Source organism: Abramis brama, assembly GCF_963993115.1.
Source record: "Abramis brama genome assembly, chromosome: 3".
Classification (NCBI taxonomy): Eukaryota; Metazoa; Chordata; class Actinopteri; order Cypriniformes; family Leuciscidae; genus Abramis; species Abramis brama.
This window is the reverse complement of record NC_139965.1, coordinates 7123061-7144434: the sequence shown is the minus strand read 5'-3', so window position 1 is coordinate 7144434 and position 21374 is coordinate 7123061. Positions and strand designations below refer to the sequence as shown.

The 21374-nt window shown below is 40.8% G+C and overlaps 1 protein-coding gene and 1 long non-coding RNA gene across 2 annotated transcripts in view; both read left to right on the top strand.

Moving 5' to 3' along the window:
- LOC311079877 (Fc receptor-like protein 5) overlaps positions 1 to 21374 on the top strand; it is a 106059-nt gene that overhangs the window by 31373 nt on the left and 53312 nt on the right. Inside the window, exons 4-5 of the mRNA XM_084109600.1 lie at positions 384 to 677; positions 4695 to 4979. Of these exons, the coding sequence (XP_083965726.1) occupies positions 384 to 677; positions 4695 to 4979 (579 nt within the window). The remainder of the gene's footprint in view (positions 1 to 383; positions 678 to 4694; positions 4980 to 21374) is intronic.
- Positions 12479 to 14630, top strand: LOC311079211. The gene is made up of 2 exons (XR_014605357.1): positions 12479 to 13293; positions 13412 to 14630. It is a non-coding gene; the product is annotated as an uncharacterized lncRNA (long non-coding RNA).

Sequence of the window (21374 nt, the reverse complement as noted above, 5' to 3'; positions counted from 1 at the left end):
CCTAAAGCCGACGTAACGGAGCTGGGAAATAGAGCACTGACTGACAAGAGATCTGTCTACACCAGGCCGACGCCTTTGCGATGTTATAGGGAGGAAGGCCGACGCTCGATGTTGGGCCAACGTCGGCCCGACGTACGTGTGCTATCTGGGGAAATACATATATTTACATTTTCGGAGCTCTGGTTTTCCAAATTTCTTTTCCGTTTTGTATATTTATCATCATATATGGCCAAGACTAGAGTAATGTATTTCTGTCACAGAATGGCTCCATGAACTAAATCCCTCTGGAATTTCCTCTGGAAACCGTTGGTCAAATGCTGAACAATCAGTTTTATTCCCTGAAAGAGCAGTTTCAGTCTTTATATTTGTCTGTTTCTTCTCAGATTCTTCTCAGATCCCCACAACTACAGTGACTATGACACCAGACAGTCGTGTATTTACTGGAGAAACAGTCAATCTGAAGTGTGTGATAAACTCTGATCACAGTGACTGGAGATATGAGTGGTATAAAGACAATGCAATATTACAGACGTCTGATCGTTACACTGTAAACAGAGACACTCTCACTATCAGAGGAGCTACTGAGTCTGATGAGGGTCAGTACAGGTGTAAAGGACAGAGAGATGGAAGACCAAACTCATCAACATCAGGCTATGCTGTTTATCTCTCTGTGAAGGGTGAGTTGATCATCATTGTCCTCATAAACTCTCTCTATTTATGATCACAAATACAATTGAGAGTCTTTGACTCAGATCATTCACACTAATAATACAGTTCTCATTATTATCATTAAGTATTTAAACGCCATCATAAAAACACTGCGCTCATTACACATGATATGAACTAGTAGCTAAAATATTTCCAAAAACATATTTTGTATTTAATTATTTTATATTGCTGACTGCACTTACTGGAAATCTGTGAATCTTTGCACAAATGCTATGCTTTAGACTATATGACTGAGCGTTACAGTCCATCTCTCTTTTGAGGCTTTCAATCTGTTTATTTTTTTGTGTTCAAACTACTTGTAGGAGCAAAACTGAATGCAGAGATCTGAAAATACATTTTAAAGCTGAAGTATTTTACTTGAAGTGTGATCTTATAACAGATAAAGACGTCTGTCTAACGCATGTGAACACAGACCTGATAAACAGCTAAGAAAAATTGCTGTGTTATTTGCAGATAATAAACTTTAATTTAAAAATATTTGTACATATTTCCATAAATATCTTTTTGTGCACTTACTGAAGTTTTACAAATGCAGCTTTGCTTTGATTTTCAGATGATCCTGTTGTCGTTCTGTCTCCGATTATGAAAGTTTAATCTCCCTCATGTCGTTCCAAATCTAGAATCTTTTTATATATAATGTGCTGATCGCTATAGTAATGAGATGGTGAACTTTTGGAGTTCAAAAAGGACACAAAAGCACCATAAATGTATCATAAAATAAGTCCAATTACTCTATATGACAGAAATCATGACTAAGAAGAGTATTTTAGTGCCCATCAGGGTTCGAAATGACTTAGGACTCTTGGGGGGTCCCCTAAAATTTAATTATTAAATTATTAAAAATTCTGAAGACTACCTTGCTACACTATATACTGTAGGCAAAATTAAATGGACCAATGTTGAAGGTGGGATAACGGTCTTGATGTTTTTCATGGTTTGGGCTAGGCCCAGTATTGTAGTGGTGTCCGGAGAAGTGGCTGTAATCTAACAGGTAAACCTCTAACTCTGGAGCAACAAAGGACAAGTTCTTTTTCTCTCCGTGATGCAGGATTCTAAATTAAGAAAAATAATATTAGCTTCCTAGATAGCTTACCAAGCTCTCATGTATATACTCATTCATGCTCAAATCACATTCACTTTAATCAACTCACAGACCTGGTTATCTTTCATAATCACTGACTGGACAAGTAGGTTGTTATGCTAGCTTTGAATAACTAGTCTGCTAGGTCTGCTATGGAAGCTTGTTACCGCCACAGAATAAAACATTTTAAAAGAAAATTGCGACTTTTTATCTCACAATTGCGACTTTATATCACGCAATTCTGACTTTATAACACATAATTGCGAGTTTATATCTCGCAATTCTGACATCTTTTCTCAGAATTGTGAGATATAAACTAACAATTGTGAGATATAAAGTCCAATTCTAAGGAAAAAAAGACGGACTTTTTTTTTTTTTACCTCAGAATAGTTTATCTCACAATTCTGACTTTATAACACGCAATTGCGACTTTATATCATGCAATTCTGACTTTATATCTCCCAATTGCGTATTATAAAGTCAGAATTGCGAGATATAAACATGCAATTCTGAGGGAAAAAAGTCAGAATTTCAAGTATATTTCTCGCAATTGCGAGTTTATATCTCATAATTCTGACTTTATAACACGCAATTGCGACTTTATATCACGCAATTTTGACTTAATAACACACAATTGCAACTTTATATCACGCAATTCTGGCTTTATAACCTGCAATTGCGACTTTATATCATGTAATTCTGAGATAAAATGTCAGAATTGTGAGATGTAAACTCGCAATTGTGAGAAAAAAAGTCAGAATTGTGAGATTAAAAAGTCGCAATTATCTTTTTTATTTTTCACTCTGTGGCGGAAACAAGCTTCCATAGTCTGCTGTTAGCTGGCAGATCATTTGGCTTCATACACAAAACGTTACAGCTACTGTAGCAAGAAACGTTGACAAACGTACTCTTCTAATCATTACACTGGGTATCTAGTTAATGCAACTTTTGATATAGGAACTCGAACTCCTAATATTTTACTATAAGCAATTATGGAGATATAAATATAATCGAAGCACTTACAGGATTTTCATTCAGGATTTCACTCTTTGTGAGGTTTCGTTTTGCCGCGTTCAGCTACAGTGCGTGTCTGCGGGAGCACCACAACAACAATCTGTGACGCTGTATAGGAACTCACTCGGCTAATAGCTGCCCTGATTGCTGCCTCGCGCTAGGAAATAAATTAATTACTGTTATAAATATAAAACGTCACTAAAGACCTATCATTTTCTCAATCATTTTTAATGTTAAAATATATTTGTTGGGGACCCCCCAAAATCCAAAAATAAATTATTATGGGGGGTCCCTAATGACTTATGGGGGGTCCGGGACCCCCCCAGACCCCCCTCATTTCGAACCCTGGTGCCCATCATCCTGTCCAGAGACACAGTTTAGAAATAAAACACACAGTCTCTGTTTACTGACAGTTTACAGTCATCTCTGATCACTGATGTTCTGCAGAAGAAAAATAAAAGACTGTCACTGTCAAAACTCTGAACACTGTGACCAGAAAAAGAAAGTTCAGACTGTCCACTTATTTCACAGCAGACATACAGGATCATTTTACAGGATTTCTCATTTATCAGTTTTACAGAGTGAACTACAGATATTCGGCAGAAATCACTCAAAACACAAAGGAGCAGGTTTAAGAATTACTGCATTTACTAGTGGAAATAAAGTGAGTTTATAGAGAATCTTTAAAGGGGACATATCATGCTAAATGCACTTGTTTAGCCCTTAAATGCATTTTGTTGTATATTTGGAGTGTTTAGAAGTACAGAAAAGATGAAATTATTCTCTTCAGGTGCCTCGTTGATATCTTTATATTCTGTTTTGGTCATATTTTTCAACCTGTTCCGATTTTTCTGTTATCTATGACGTTTTTGGAACTATAACGTCACAGTATTTGCAGCGGAACTGCCAAATAAGGACATTGACTTCCGGCCCAACACTTCGAGCAATCCGACATTATTATTTCTCGCTGCAATTTTTGTAGTCCAAGCTAAAGGATGCAGAAGATACGAGAGGGTAAGTTAAAATGTTCGGTTGTTGGATGTAGTAAGTAGTAACCCACACGCTTAATTACACCGTCTAATGTAGATGAACTGCCGCGCTTGTGGCGCATGTTTAACTGAAAGAACGAGCAGAGACCCGGTCGCTCTCTCTCTCTCTCTCTCTCTCTCTCTCTCTCTCTCTCTCTCTCTCTCTCTCTCTCTGTGTTAAGACTTCACCGTCTCCAAACTAGACGCTGTCTTGCTCTCTCTCCCTCGCACATATTAATCAAAATAAATCGACACGGTGGTAAAAGGTCGGAAGACCAAAGTTTCATGTGTAAATACAGTAACACACCATTGCGATACATCCATATGAAGACGTTGTTCTGCAGGTTCGTCGTCTTCATTTTCATCTCGCTCCGGCTCCGACTCTGGCTCGAACATGTAAGGCTGGCTGGACAAGTCTTCCGTTGTTGACATTTTGTTAATGACGTGTGAATAAAAAGTTTCTGTTCCGCTAGATAATCGTATCTCTGCTATCAGACTACAAAAATGGCCGAGCGGGGTGGAGTCGAACCTCTGCAACCTGGAGAGGGGGCGGGGTCTGAAGTGTCTCAATTGTATATAAAGAGACCGCACTAAAACGAGTTGCTCTCAGACGCACATCAGAAAAGGGGTAGAAAAGGGGCCTGTGGAGCTATAATAATGAGGAATTCAGACCCAAGCATTGCAGTTCCGCTTTATATAGACTACAAATGTATCATTTATATGTAAAAAGGAACAATTTAAAATCATGATATGTCTCCTTTAAGCTCTAAAATTTCTCAGTGGAATTTGAATGAAACTATTTAGTTGACATAAAATATTGACATATGTGTCTTTCTTCTCAGATTTGCCCACATCTACAGTGACTGTGACACCAGACAGTTCTGTATTCACTGGAGAAACAGTCAATCTGAAGTGTGTGATAAAGTCTTACAGTTACTGGAGATATGAGTGGTATAAAGACAGTGTAAAGTTACAGACGTCTGATTATCGTTACACTGTAAACAGAGACACTCTCACTATCAGAGGAGCTACTGAGTCTGATCAGGGTCAGTACTGGTGTAAAGGACAGATAGATGGAAGACCAAACTCATCAACACCAAGCTCTGCTGTTTCTCTCTCTGTGAAGGGTGAGTTGATCATCATTGTCCTCTTAAACTCTCTCTATTTATGATCATGATCACACAACCAATCGAGAGACTGCAGGGTCACATGACCCACAGGTGGGACATTTGCCATTATATATTTTAAACAATAATATCTTAGTAAAAACCCAAAGTAATATAGGCCTACTGACAAACTATGTATAATTTGAAACCTTGCTGAGTGATTTTCAAAATAAATGACAGAGGAGCACTAATTTATCGCTCGAAGGGGGTCTCGACCAGGATGTAATTCAATGTAGAACCGCCACTGATTGGTAGAAACTCGTTTTCATGCCAACAGTTCAAAAGATAAAACCAATTCAATTTATGTGGAAAAAAGGTCTGAAAAGGTTTTAAATATCATGAAACAAATGATGGATTTGTGGAAATTGCAGTAATTTGCAAGAGACAACTTCTCACTTTGAGCACACGAATGCGTGTGTCGTTTATTTTACAATGTAAACAAAACCACAGATCAATGGCGCTGAACAGCGTTCTGCGTCATCACGCCTTCCCAACATCTTAAAGGGACCGCGATCCCCGAACAGTTATGCAGAAAAACAGTGTACAGAACTACACTTAATAACAAAGGTGAGTTATGTCTTTCACATTCACTACACACGTCCCCCCAGAATTCACCATAACAGAAAAACAAAACAGTCGACGTGGAGGTGGGCGTATCAACCGGCCACAACGACTGCGCTGTACCGAAGGTCGAGGAGACCCCAATGCAGCCGGTGTAACGTCATTACACGGGTGAGGGGCATGGAGTGTGGGAGGCTTGAGTGGGATGGGAACACAAGGTGGGGGCAGAGCAGGAGGCCGTCCGCGTCGTGGGGGCTGGGCCAGGTCAATGGGCCTGGCCACGTCCAAATGAGCCGGTTTAAGGCGGTCGCTCCGGTTTGCCACCCCTGTCCACCACAAAGTGTTTGTCCCCTGGCTCCAGAACCCGAAATGGGCCCTCGTAGGGCGGGCGTAGTGGTCCCCTGTGGGCATCGTGACGAATGAAAACATAGTCGGCTGTTTGAAGTCCTGCGGGGATGTGCGACTGAGGGAGGCCGTGACGGGAAGTGGGGATGGGTGCAAAAAGCCTCACATTATCCAGTAGAGTAGACCGCTGGAGAGAAGCAGACCAGGGAACGGAGGTGTTAGGGACAAAATCCCCTGGCACTCGCAGCGGCTGTCCATAAACAAGTTCCGCGGATGAGGACTGAAGGTCCTCTTTTGGTGCAGTCCTGATGCCCAGCATCACCCACGGAAGCTTGTCGACCCAGTTGCTGTCTTTGACGCTGGCACGCAGGGAAGCCTTCATCGACCTATGAAAACGTTCACAGAGTCCGTTAGCCTGTGGGTGATATGCAGTCGTGCGGTGGAGTTTCACTCCGAGGCTCTGTGCAACAGCGTCCCAAAGCTCAGACGTGAATTGCGCACCTCGGTCAGAGGAAATATCTGAAGGGGTACCAAAACGGGCAATCCAGGTGCCAATAAATGCCCGTGTCATCTCGACAGACGTCACAGATGTCAGTGGCACAGCCTCAGGCCAGCGGGTGGTCCTGTCAACCATGGTTAACAAATATGTGAAACCTTGAGAGCAGGGCAGAGGACCAACCAGGTCCACGTTTACGTGGTCAAAACGCCTCTCAGGAACCGGGAATGATTCTAATGGGGCTTTAGTGTGGCGGTGTACTTTGGCCCGTTGGCACTCAACACAGGTGTTAGCCCAGTCCCTAACGTCCTTCTTGAGGCCGCGCCAAACAAATTTAGCTGCAACAAGTCTCTGTGAAGCTTTCGCCCCTGGGTGGGAGAGACCATGGATGGCATCAAACACTTGTCGTCTCCACCCCGAGGGAACGATTGGCCGAGGACTACCTGTGGAGATGTCACACAGGAGCGTTGTGCCGGCATCGGCAAAAACCACGTCCTCAATCTGCTCCCCAGTAGTAGAGTTTTTCAGATGTTGCACGTCTGGGTCTGTGGTCTGAGTCGCAGCCATGTGGTTGTAGTCTAAACCAAGATGGACTGCCACGGCCCGTGATGGGCAGTCCGCCACGTGGTTGCTCTTACCGGCAACGTGCTGCAAGTCCGTGGTGAACTCAGAAATGTAAGACAGATGCCGTTGCTGGCGGGCGGACCACGGCTCAGCCACCTTGGCCATGGCAAAAGTCAGCGGCTTGTGGTCCACAAAAGCAGTGAAGTGTCGGCCTTCTAGCAGCGAACGAAAGTGTCTAATGGCGAGGTAGAGACCCAGCAGCTCCCGGTCGAAAGTGCTGTACTTCCGCTCACAAGGGCGCAGCTGACGGGAAAGAAAGCCAGCGGCTGCCAGGCCCCGCCTACCCACTGCTCGTAAACAGCGCCGACAGCGTAATCCGAGGCGTCCGAGGTGATGGCAATGGGGGCTGTAGGAGAAGGATGCGCCAGCATGGTGGCGTTCGCTAGTGCTGTTTTAGTGGCATCAAAAGCCTTGACTCTGCTCTCAGTCCAGTCCACAGCGTGTTTGGGTTTACCCTTCAGGGCCTCGTGCAAAGGCCCCATGAGCTGAGCGGCTTGAGGGATGAAGCGGTGATAAAAATTTACCATGCCGAGGAACTCCTGCAGGGATTTGACAGTGGGTGGGCGTGGGAACTGTATGACTGCCTCCACCTTTGATGGGAGAGGAACTGCCCCGTCCTTAGTGACTCTGTGTCCTAGGAAGTCGATGGTGGAGAGACCAAACTGGCACTTGGCGGGATTGACAATTAGTCCATGGTGGCTAAGCCGCTCAAAAAGGGTTTGGAGGTGCGCCAGGTGCTGAGACTTGGACGTGCTTGCTACCAGGATGTCATCCAAGTACACAAAAAGGAAAGGCAAGTCCATGAGGCGCTGGAAAAATTGGGTGGCGTTTTTAAGGCCGAACGGCATGCGCAGGAACTCAAACAGACCAAACGGCGTGATCACTGCTGTTTTGGGAATGTCCCGTGGGTGATCCGGCACCTGATGATATCCCCGGACGAGGTCCACCTTGGAAAAAATTACCTTGCCAGCCAGGTGTGCTGAAAAGTCCTGTATGTTCGGGACTGGGTATCGATCAGGTGCCGTTGCCTCATTAAGCCGCCGGTAGTTGCCACACGGGCGCCAGCCGCCGCCAGGTTTGGGGACAATGTGGAGGGGTGATGCCCATGGGCTGTCGGATCGGCGTATTATGCCCAGGCGTTCCATGTTTGCAAACTCAGCCTTTGCAACGGCAAGCTTGGTCGGGTCGAGGAGCCGAGCGCGGGCGTAAACGGGTGGACCAGTGGTGGCAAGATGGTGCTCCACACCATGCTTCACAGTAGATGCAGAGAAAGTGGGCTGAGTGAGGGCTGGGAAACTGGCCAGTAGACGGTGGAAGTCATCACAGCTGAGAGCATGTTAGACAGTCGGACAGGGTCAGCCTCGCTGAGCGTGCACGTATAAGAACAAAACGTGACAGCATCAATCAGACGGCGGTTCTTAACATCTACCAACAGTCCATGTGCACACAAAAAATCAGCTCCGAGGAGGGGAACAGCAACCTTTGCAGTAATAAAGTCCCAACCGAACTGCTGTCCTCCGAAACACAGTTCGACATACCTCGTTCCATATGTGCGGATGGGGCTACCGTTGGCAGCTTCCATATGGGGGCCGTGGCTGTCGGTCACCATGTCCAAACGGAATGCAGGCAGAACGCTCCTTTGTGCTCCCGTGTCGCACAGAAAACGGCGACCGGAGATGCTATTGTGGATGAAAAGCAGCCTGCCTACTCGGCCGACACTCATGGCCACTACTGAGCGCCGGCCCTGGCATTTCCCGAAACACTGAAACTGCATGGTGGACGGCATTTGTTGGCCTTGGTTCCAAACTTTGCATGATAGAAACACAATTCTGAGAGCTGTTGGGTGCCAGAAAACTGCTGCCGACGAGAAGTAGTCGCAGCAATGAGTGTGGAGTCGTCATGTGTCACTGAAGAGATATGTGCGGGGAAAAACGCAGCCGCACAATGTCCCTGACTCGCCAGGAAAAATTTATCAGCCTCTTTAGCTAGTTTACGACAGTCAGTGACTGTGGTGTTGGCTAATGCAGCTCTCACTTGGGAAGGCAGCTGATGCAGGAAAAGCTGGATGAAAAGAAAGTCAGGTCTGTGTTCGCCCAAAAGATCCAGCATACGGTCCATGAGCTCAGACGGTTTGCTGTCACCCAGTCCTTGAAGTGAGAAAAGCCTGCTGGCTCTCTTAGTGTCCGACAGTTCAAACGTTTTCAACAGGTGGGTTTTAAGTGCTTTATACTTCTCATTTTCGGGAGGATTTGTAAGAAGGCTAACCACCCTGGATGCTGTTGAATTTCCGAGAGCGGACACAACGTAGTAATATTTAGTCGTATCCGCGGTGATCTCACGCAGCGCGAACTGCGCTTCAGTCTGGGCGAACCATGCAGATGCTGACGATTCCCAGAATTCGGGGAGTTTGAGGGTGACAGCGTTCGCGGTCATGATCGCGTCGTGTCTCTGGATACGTCCAGCAGACTAATGTCGGGGTCACCAGTGTGGAAATTGCAGTAATTTGCAAGAGACAACTTCTCACTTTGAGCACACGAATGCGTGTGTCGTTTATTTTACAATGTAAACAAAACCACAGATCAATGGCGCTGAACAGCGTTCTGCGTCATCACGCCTTCCCAACATCTTAAAGGGACCGCGATCCCCGAACAGTTATGCAGAAAAACAGTGTACAGAACTACACTTAATAACAAAGGTGAATTATGTCTTTCACATTCACTACAGATTCTTGATTTGTGATGTGGCGGCGAGCTGTAACGCACATACGTGTTTTTTATGCGTTTATTAAAGGTTGAATGTAAATCAGATACTGTTAAACTGCTCATACTACTTCTCAATAGATGTCTACTTCATAAATTGTATGAACATTATGGAAATATAGGCAAGGCAAGTTTATTTATATAGCACATTTCATACACAATGGCAATTCAAAGTGCTTTACATAGAAGAAATTAAAATAATAACAAGAAATAAGAATAATTAAAACAGTTAAGAAGAATAAAAAATAAAATACAGTACAGTACAAACAGTCGGACGAACATTGGCACAGTGCTCATTCAGTAAATGCATAGCTAAACAGAAGTGTTTTGAGTCTGGATTTGAATGTGACTACTGTAGGAGCACGTCTGATCTCTTCTGGAAGCTGGTTCCTTCATAAATTGTATGAACATTATGGAAATATATGGTTCAGATCACTCTAAACACATATGGAAATGCAGGCGTCCTTATATGGTCATTAACAGAGCTTGGCTGTCCTCTAGTGAAAAGGTTTGGTACTGCGCCCAAACTAAATCTCACTGAAAGATCTTCTTTTTTTTTTTGCAGTTTTAAAGTAAAACATGTTTTGTAAAATATATATTTTAAATAATTGTTTACATTATGCATTTTCATAATTTTCACTTCTACAAAAATCTTCCAAATGTCTTCTTTAAAACAAGAGCAGTCATAGGTCTATATTCCAAATCATTCTTGAATTACAACTATTTAAGTTTGGATAGTGATGTTCATGTCTCTGTGATAAAGAGGGGTGACAGTGAAGGGGTAATGTGGAGCTCAACTCTTTTCTTATGCACTTCTGTATCAGCCACATCTGTTCCAATAAGAGGACTGAAGCAATTATTTTAGTAATTTAAATGCTCATGTATTTGAGTCTCGAGGATCTGAATCTGTCGTTGTTCTCCTGCAGATCTAAAGCCGAAGCCTGAACTCACATCAGATCCTGCAGGAGCTGCACTGACTGGAAACACAGTGACTTTGACCTGTCACATGGATCCATCCACTGGAAACTGGGACTCTTACTGGTACAAACACACACTGAACCCTGAGACAGAGAAGACAGAAACAAACTCCTACAGCCTGAAGATTGATTCAGTGTCTGATGGAGGCCAGTACTGGTGTAGAGCTGGAAGAGGGAAACCAGTCTATTACACACAATACAGTGATGTACTGTGGGTAAATGTTACAGGTGAGAGAGACTGTAGTGTGTGATGCAACAAATACAGATCAGAGACAATATCTATACAACTTCTGAAACTAAATGTAATAATCTGTGTTTGTACAGAGAGTCCTAAAGCTGTGCTGACGGTACGACCTGATGAACGAGTGTTTAGAGGAGAAACAGTCACTCTCAGATGTGATATAAAGTGGGCAGGAGACACTGAGTGGACATACAGATGGGAAATAGAGGGAACCAACAACCAATATAAAAACACTGTCAGCCGAACCTCAACACAAGAGTTGAACATCAGCAGTGTTGATCTCTCTCACCGCGGTAAATACAGCTGTACAGGACAGATACACACTCAAAGCTCTCAGCGCAGTGATGCTGTTACACTGACTGTCTCAGGTGAGTGTGTGTTTGTTGTGATCAGCTTCTCCATCAGTTTCTCTACGGCTCTGTAACTCGTGATGTTTTGTTCAGCTGAAGCTCAGGCATCAGTGCGAGTGTCTCCACAGCCGTGGCTGACTGAAGGAGAATCAGTGACTCTGACCTGTGAGGTTTCAGGCTCCTCTAAAGGCTGGACGTTCAGCTGGTTCAGAGATCATGATAATCTGTCAGACAGCAGCAGAGGAGCTGGAGGATCTTACACTCTCAGTCCTGCTGCTCTACAGCACACAGGAGTTTATACGTGCAGAGCAGAGAGAGGACGACCAGCCTATTACACACACAACAGCAGCTCACACACACTGTGGCTCACTGGTGAGGGTTTCTGCTTGTGCTCATCCGGATCTGTGTTTCACTGCAGTCTCTGTGCTGTCAGTTTTGATGGAGATTTTCCTCTTTTCAGGAGTTTCTGCTTCAGTGTCTCTGGTCATCAATCCCAGCAGAAGTCAACACTTCTCATCGGACTCTCTCTCTCTGAGCTGTGAGGATCAGAGTAACTCTGCTGGATGGACAGTGAGAAGATACACAGACAAAGACACACAAACTTGTGCAAATCAAACAGGATCTGGATGTGTAATGGACTCTCTCAGCACATCTGACACTGGAGTGTACTGGTGTGAGTCTGAATCTGGAGAGAAACGGCGTCCTCGAAACATCACTGTACATGGTGAGTCCAATCACGCTTACAACTATAAAACACAATAAATAACAATCTGTTCAAGATTAAAACATAGTAGAATTGAGAATTCAGTCATACGATTATGCATAAACTAACTGAATATCAGAATACTGCACAGATAATATCAAGATTTAAACTATAATAAAATAAAATATTCAGAAGTTTGGGATTGATATTTTTTTAATGTTTTGAAAATTTGTTTGATACCAAGGCTGCATTTATTTTACCAAAAATGCATTAAAACCTTCATTTTCCAGTATTATTACATATGAAATATTACAATAAAACAAAAATTCTATGTGAATATATTGTAAACTGTAATTTATTCAAAGCCGAATGTTCAGCATCATTACTCCAGTCTTCAGTGGCGTATGACGTATGACGTAGCGTAGGAAGCGTCGTGACGTAGAACGAACGTGACAGCGCAGCCAGAGAGCAGAGCAAAACAAAACTCAACGTTCGTTCTACGTCACGACGCTTTCCATCTCCATGAACGCGCACGGACCGCCACCGGAAGCCAGTTATTTTAGTTTATAAAGTTTTAAATATGTATATTTTTACGACAAAACCGCACGGATTACCCTCAGAAGGCCTTCGTTTATCCCCCTGGAGCCGGATGGATTATTTTTGAGAAGGATGCATGTACATTTTCGAACGTGAATCAGCTGGACCCCATTGCTTCACATTATAACCACTGAAAGATCTAAGACATTTTCTAAAATAACTGAAAATGTGTTCGTCTGAAAAAAGATTGACGTATGCATCTCGAACGGCTTGAGGGTGAGTAAATCATGGCTTAAATATCATTTTTGGGCGAACTATCCCTTTAACATTAGGTAATGCACTGTGAACTAACATTAACAAAGATTAACAAAAACAGTAGTAAATGTATTGCTCATTGTTAGTTCATGTTAGTTAATACATTTACTAATGTTTAATAAAGGAACCTTATTGTAAAGTGTTACCGAAGCTTTTATATTCACTCACAAACTTTGGGTTTCTCGAGAAACTTTCTGAAAGCCCTTCAGAGCTCTGTAATGTTGCTCAATAATGTTCTTGTGTTTCTGTTTTCCAGTGTCACGTTCAGGTCAGATTTCTGTCCTCAAAACCCTCAGTTCTCTTCTGGCCGCTTCTCCGTATCTGCTAGCGACAGTCGTGCTGCTTTACAAATGTTACAGAGCGAGAGGTAAAACTTTTTGTCTGACACACACACACACGTAAAACTTCTGTCTGATCTCTCTCTCTCTCTCTCTCTCTCTCTCTCTCTCTCTCTTCACTGAATCAATGATTTATGTGTATTTCAGTTTCATCTGCTGAAGACCAGAGTCAGTACGCCATAACAGAGGAAGAAACTTCAATCTGATATTAAAGAGTTAATTCTGTCCACATGTTTGAATGTTCTGTCAGCATTTATTTGTCCTTTAACGTGGTTTGAAAATATTGTAGTTCGTTCTTCTTCTTATAAGCTTTATATTTGTCATAACCTTGTGTTGTTAGTCTGTTAGTGAAAGCTTGACAATGATACTGTTGCTTGTTCTAGTTCGCTTGTTTGAGTAATTACATAACATAGTTTTATTCTGTATCAAATATTCTGTATAAAAGAATAACTGTTGAAATTATTAAGTGTTTATTAGAGATGTTTTTCTTGGTTTGGTTTATTTCATGTTCATATTTATTCATGTTTATTTAACTCAAGATTTGAGTTTTGAGATTTGAGTCTTTTACACAAGAGTAGATGTTGAAACTCTCGCTCTTGCCAAGATAAGCACTAAGACGTAGCTTTACAGTAACCTATGCGTCTCCATCAATTTACGCTTCCTTCCGTATGGTGATGTGAATATCCTTCTGTCTGGTGTTAATGGCTGAAGTATATCTCCTGGCGCGTCAGCACACACAACGGCTGCGATGCCGGCTCCGGGGATCAGCCTTCCCAGCTTACTTACCTGTACATCAGCATTTCTCTCTTTCTATTTAGTTTATTATTCACTTTAGGATTAGTTCACTTCAGAATTAACATTTCCCGACATTTCCCCCCAAACCATCCAAGATGTTCATGTCTTTCTTTCCATTGAAAAAAAAAGAAAAGGTTTTTGAGGAAAACATTCCAGGATTGTTTTTCCAGAAAAACCTTAATTTTCGACTGAAGAAATAAAGACATGAACATCTTGGATGACGTGGGGGAGAGTAAATTACCAGGAAATGTTAATTCTGAAGTGAACTAATCCTAGCAGAAAGGCAGCGTGAAACTCCCAGTATGGCGTCTAAACAACACGGATCCAGAACTAAGTACGGGACACAATTTACAAAGATCCTTTGCATTGATGGATGAACATAATTGCCTGATTATGTAAATATGACCAATTAGGCTACATTTTCATTAATCACCCAGTTTTCACTTGTCTAAGATTTAAAAATGCTTATATTTACTAAATGACTATAATAGCAGCAACAATGAAAGTAATTGTCCATGTTTAATCAAATATTAATTTAAATGAAAATGTCTAATAAAATAAAAATATTTAAGAGAGTGTTATTCAATTTATTTTACATAAGTTCTATTCTAATATTCTAATGTCACGCTATATCTGAAGTTTACTGGGTTTTACATGATTCTTTGGTTCTTTTGTAGTATGGGTTTGGTAAAATGTAATAAAAAATAAAAAAATTCACTTGTGTCCTCCAATTTGACCCAGTTTATACGTTAGGAAATCCATTTATTCAGAAAATCCAAGTGAGACGAGTGTTGTTCAGGCAAACTGCTGCTTCTCACCACTGATTTCTGCTGCTTTCAGAGGACAGTTACTCCGAGCCTCTCGCTGTTGTGTAAAAGAGTACAACGGTGAGCACGTCAAGCAATATTATATTCCTGCAATACCTGAGGCTGTAGTTTCAGGACCACAGTTTATTTAATTTTTCTACCTTACACCCAGTAGGGGTTCAGCAGCTGGCAGCAGAAAGTAGCTGCCATTGACAGCCGGAAGCCCAGCCATATTAGGAGAGACCTGCCATTTCGTGGCAGCCAATCAGTATCGTCCAACAGGGCATCAACCAATCACGTCAATGGTGGCGCCGGCGATACCTAGTAAACCACACTAGAAACATGGTCAATCATGTTAAACCAGAACATTTTAAAACTTTTTCAAACTTTCTGGCTATTCTTTTTCAAGCCAGTTTGTCTACATACTTCTACATACCATCTAGTTCAGGATTGTTGTCGATCATTCTGATTTCAGAACAACAAATACCAAGCCTGTTTCAAAAGTTACAGCTGCTTTATTAAACAAAAGACAAGAATGTATTTAAGTACTGAACTTAAATTATAGCAAAATATGATTTTAAATAAAGGTCATTGATGAGACAATTTAATGTTCTTTTTTTTTTTCTTTTAGCCTGGACTTTAATTATTTAAGTTTAAAGAATGTTTATGTTTATTTAATAAATTTACAATCTGATTACTTAGGCATTTCTTTCTCTATGTATATATTTCATTATTTAACAAACATGTACACTCATTCATAAATTATATTTATACACGTACAAATTCATAATTTATATATTATATTTATAATATATATTTTATTTTGCTGCGTGTCATCCGCACCAATTACAAAAAGAAACTGGAACTAATTATTTAGCCTTTGTTGCTTCAAAGAAAAATAATGCCTTTTTGAGTTCACCTTAGGACTACAATAAAACGAGGTTGATCGTGAAATTAAAGCACTCTGTATCTGCTGCTCACTCGCATTCGTTTCTAGCTGGCAGGAACGCGTTTCGTCATGTTAAGATAAGGCCAGATTGTTGACAATCATGCACATTGCTCAAACATTCTTAAACTCTACAAAACCATTTGAAACAACTGGACTGAACACTTCAATTTATTTATTTTTTATGAAAAACCTTTATCAGCTACAATATTTATAATTTAATTAAGATAAAGTAGGGCCTATTTGGACACATTGAGAGATTTATCCTGAAAGGAATTTTGCCCTTGCCTGGTCTCATTATTTAAGTTTAATGAATATTTATGTATATTTAATAAATATACAATATGATTACATAGGCTATTCATTTCTTTCTGTATGTATATATTTCATTATTTAACAAACATGTACACTCATTCATAAATTATATACACGTACAAATTCATAATTTCAAGTGTAGCTTAATGTTTGTTTTTTTGTATTATGTCTATGATCTTCATTACTTGATTCATATTTGATAAACCTTTTTTTAAATAAATAATATAAAATAATTACTAATAGAAGTATTTTATTTAAATAAGCACAAAAATTGTATATTGATATAATAACTTATTTGCCTGGCTAAAAGCCGCATCCACCTCCGACTTCCGGTTATTAGCGGCAGCAGACGTCCGGTTTTATTGGCAGGTACTGTCAGCCATAAATCATATAATAAAGGCTAGATGTCTCGTCCGCGTTGCTGGCCAATGGAGATCGACTTCCGCACACGGCGGCCATCTTACCACAGGGAGCTCGCTCACTCGTAACATTGTGTTTTAATGGTGCATGTACTTTTAAATATCCATAACTTGCTAAATTGTCTACCGATTTTCAAATGGTTTGGTTTGTTATAAACGTCAGAGATGTATTTATGACACTGCAGACATATGAATAATTATGTTCAACATGTCCAAGCATTCAGAATTATAGCCACGTTAATAACGTTTGTAAGAAACCAAACCGTTTGTAAAACCGTCAAGATTTCAGCAAGATGAGAGGTTTTGTGTGCGTGCTGATCACTCACCTTACTTCAGATACCACAGAGCTCGCCAGAAAGCTTCCCTGTGGCAAGATAAGATAAGGTGGTATAAGATATGGTAAGATGGCCACCGGTGATGCCGTTTGAGACTCCGCCTTAAGACATCTAGCCTTATATGGATATCTATGTTGTCAGCTGCCAGTGACTACTTCCTGCTGCTGATTTTTCGCTGAACCCCCTCTCCTTACACAACACTGACGGTGGACTTGCGCACGAGTAGAGCGGACAATTTCTTTCTACAAAATGTCGTCACGCTCTGCGCGTATGTTTAAAAAAAAAACATAATTTAACATATAAATAAAACCGTTTTTAATTGCCCACTTAAAATGTTTATTACAAATAAATTATTAAATGCTAAAAATGAATAAATGTAAATGAACAATAATTTTGCGTTGCATTTACAATCCTGTGAAAATGGGGTGCTGCAGCATTCAGATTAGCAGCAACTAATTTTAGCCAATCGTAAGTGTTATCTGTCTGTCAATCACTGCACATTAGATTTGCTGACTTGTCTGTTGAGGGCACTGATTATAGGCTACTAAGACTTTATTTAATAGTATTTTTCCCTTTTTCTCTCTCGCTCATTTAATCTTATGTTGTGTCTTTTGTTGCCTTCAAAAATAAGTTAGAGATAAGGAAATGTCTCCATCTCAAGGTTTTTAACATCATGGAATGATAAAGCAGTTGAATTGTTGCCGCTCAAAGTCAGCAGCTGTTTGAAGTTCGACTGAGCACTGAGAAAGACACAACTGAAATTATTCAATAAACAGCTCATTTTTACAATCACTTTGCCTCATTCAATAATCTCGGTCCACTTTGTTGCTGAACAGCCTGAAAAAAAGCCCATGTGTGCACTGAATGTTGTTATGTGCTGCATTGTGTAACACAATTTACTGTTTTGTTTCTGTAAGTACTGAATTTGAACATATTGTCCTATTTTCATAACAGCATAAAAAATGAGTAATTCAGCACAAAACAATCAAAATTATAGAAGAGCAACAGCAAGAGCAGGTGAGTATAATTAGCCTTATGAGAAGACTATATCGTCTAATATTATCATGTGTAGTTATTCCAAACAAATCCCAATTAAAATCTTTTTTCTAAAATGTTTTCGAATTTCCCTTCAGTGGCTCTGCAAATTTAGAAACATAGGTTCAGTGGGGAAGTAACCCTTTATGCCAAAAAGGTGATGGCATAATACTTTCATGTGTAATGGGTTCAAGTGATAATTTATGTTTACAAGCTGTATAATTAATTAAATTTAATTGAAATAAAAAATGAATTAAAACTTAATTAATGAATGAATGAATGAATGAATGAATTAATTAATTAATTAAAACTAAAACCATAAAATGGTCCCATGATGGGAACTGCTGTATTTTTATCCCGCTGTAACCAATAAATCATTCTCAAACATATCCATAATCTGCTGCAATTAAATATTGCCCTTACCTGTTAGATTAAGAATGTAGGATGTCGATTCAGGGTCCTCGGCGGTGCCTCTAACCAGTTCAATCTTGAACTTGAATGCACTGGGCGTTTGCCAATATTAACATTTCATTACAAAAGTCATGAAATATTGATAGGGAAAAATTACTCTGAGACTTGTTTAAAACGTTTTATGAATCACCACAACATGATTTCGTTTTATTTAAAAAGATTCAGAGTAATACAAAGACAAAAATTTCAAAGGCAAAAATAACATAAACGTGTAAAAGTTTTCACCCATAGCCTTCTAACTATGGGCTGTCAATACAGCTAATTCCCTTACAAGGTCAAACTTTGGACTTATCCTTGTCCTTTATTAACATAAGCTTGCAGAAGCACATATTCAAAATATCCATTTTCTTTTCACACCTATTTAATGCAGCACATACACAAAAGCTTTATTTGGTAAGTTTGACTATCGCAGCCCTTTTGACCTTTCTCTAGTTTCACACATTGTCTGAGGCAAACGATGTTCACAATTCCCTTTAAAAACACGTGGCCCTAACAACCTAAACCTGTTGCGTCCACACACACACACACCTCTAACAATGACCCTTAAGTTCACAGGCCAAGCTCAAATTATGCTTCAAGTAATTTGAGCTTGTCCTGCAAATTCAACACACCCTCATTTGAGCAGTTTATTTCATTTTCAACCATAAAACTGTTTGCCATGTGTATTATTTTTCTATTTAATCGTTCAGCTTGTCTAATAATTTTTATTAACTGCTGTGCAAGCGGAAGATCTTCGCCAGCGCCTTTATCTCCTTCTCTGTCTTGCGAGCTCTCTTTGCATTGTCCCTGCAGAGGTGTTCAACTATAAGATCGTCCTTAATCTCAACCTTGTCTGTTACTGTAACAGTTCAGGGTTGAAGAAGATGAATGAGTCGAAGTTGAAGTACAAATAATAACAAAGGTTTAATTATTTTAACAGGTAAATCAACAGTACAGTGTGCTAGTGCACAAACAATAACCGACAGTGAAAATGAGTGAGAGGGGAACTTAAATACACAGATAATGACAGGACAACAGGTGACGGTGATGATAATGATGAGGGTGATGAGGAGCAGGTGCAGGTGATGATGACAGACGGTGATGATGAGGGTGATGAAGAGCAGATGCAGGTGATGATGACAGACGGTGAATGTGACATTACTCCCCCCTCCCACTAGGCGCGACCCGCGCCATAGATGGCAGAACCTGGGAGGGGGGGTGGGCATCCTGGAGTCAGTGACTGGAGGGAGAACAGGGACAGGAGACTCCAGGATGGTATCAAGGTTGAGGAGGGGCCCATGGCGGAGCAGGCTAAGGAGGTGGCCATGGTGAAGCAGGCAGTGCAGGCTGATCAGGGGACCATGGTGGAGAGGACCCTTCGGGTGGCCATGGCGGTGCAGGAGACCACGCCTCTGGCGGTCCTGGCGCATCGAGCTGGTCCGGAGGCGTATTTTCATTTTTGAAATTGACTTTTAAATGTTTGAACAACTGTGTGTCACCACTGTTCTCTGGCCTCATGGAGAGGCGTCAGGGCTCTTTTAGACCTACCACCAGAGCCTCAGTTAGTGGGGATTGTGTGCTCCCAAAGTTTAAAAAATCTTTTGGACAGTCTAGCTTCTCCTTCAGAGGGGCTACACTGTGGAACTCTCTCCCCACTGGACTCAAACTGCAGAACAATATTAAAATCTTTACCAGAGAGCTCAAACAGTGGCTTAAATTGGGGCAAAGTTGTTCCCATGTGTAAAATGTGTCTTGTTTTGTTTAACAATGTGTTTTTATCTGTTGTAAAAGCCCCTATGGACAGGTGTTGAAAATTAGCACATGTGCTATAACACTTTAAACAATGCATCTGGTTCGTCCAATGTTATTGCTATGTCCATATTAAATAAATAAATAAATAAAAAATATATAAAAAAATAAAAAAAATTATTACAGAATCCCTGAAAGAATATGAAGCCTGACAGAACACATAAAGGTACTATTTAATCTTTTTTCTAAGAGTGTGTTTCTGATTTCAATTCAGCCAAACATTTTCATTTCAGTCCAATACACCAGCTTGACTTCCACGCCTTGAAACAGAGGAACGCTGTGTTTTCCTGATCAGAGCTATTCTAAATGATCAGATCAACATTTCTTAGCGTGACTCTATTTCAGTCTCTCGTCAACTTGCACTGCACTCTCCGCTCTCAGACACACAGCCCCTTTTATGATCTCAGTTAGGGGTGGGTGTAGAGAGGAGATAGTGACGTCTCAGCGACACTGAGATTATGACCTCACTACTTGCTGCAGTGCAGCAAAACCACAAAAAGCAATGTGAAAGTCCCGCAAAGTCCAGCAACGCCCATTCAACAAAGCAAAACTGCTGGTCTTAAATGAATTGGTGTGTGCCTTTAGTTGGGCTCTCGACCATTGACTTTTTAACATTAGTTTTGTTCTAGCTCTGTGACTCCACAGCAAGAGATCCAGCAATGTTGTGACAACCAGAACATCTAAACGACTTAATAAACACAAAGATTTGAAGTGCTGCATCATTCAGACACACATAGATGTCAAGAATCAGCATATGAATCTTAACAATGGTCACAATCAACAAAAAAGCTTCATGCTGCAATGCATGAGATGAGGGAGGTTGACAAAGTCCACTTTCTCACTTTCCGAGGACTTTGCTCTTAAACGCACAAGAGCCTTATTGACCCAGGACGTCATTCTCTAATGTCTGATACACAATGATGATGAAGTTCCACTCATAATAAAACAAAAGAACAATAATAAATTGATAATAAATAAATTGATAATTGATAATTGATTAATAAATGATGCAGTTGAATTATCCTGTAATTTTCAGATTCTTCGTGTTTTCTTTTATTTTTCTGTTGTTTTGTTGTGACTTCTATAGCTTGTTTTGAGTTGATCTGTTTGTCAATATTTAGGTTATTGTCCTGTTGTTGAGATTAATATGCAGATTTCTTGATGTCTGTAGCGCACAATAGCTTTTGTGAATAATGAATA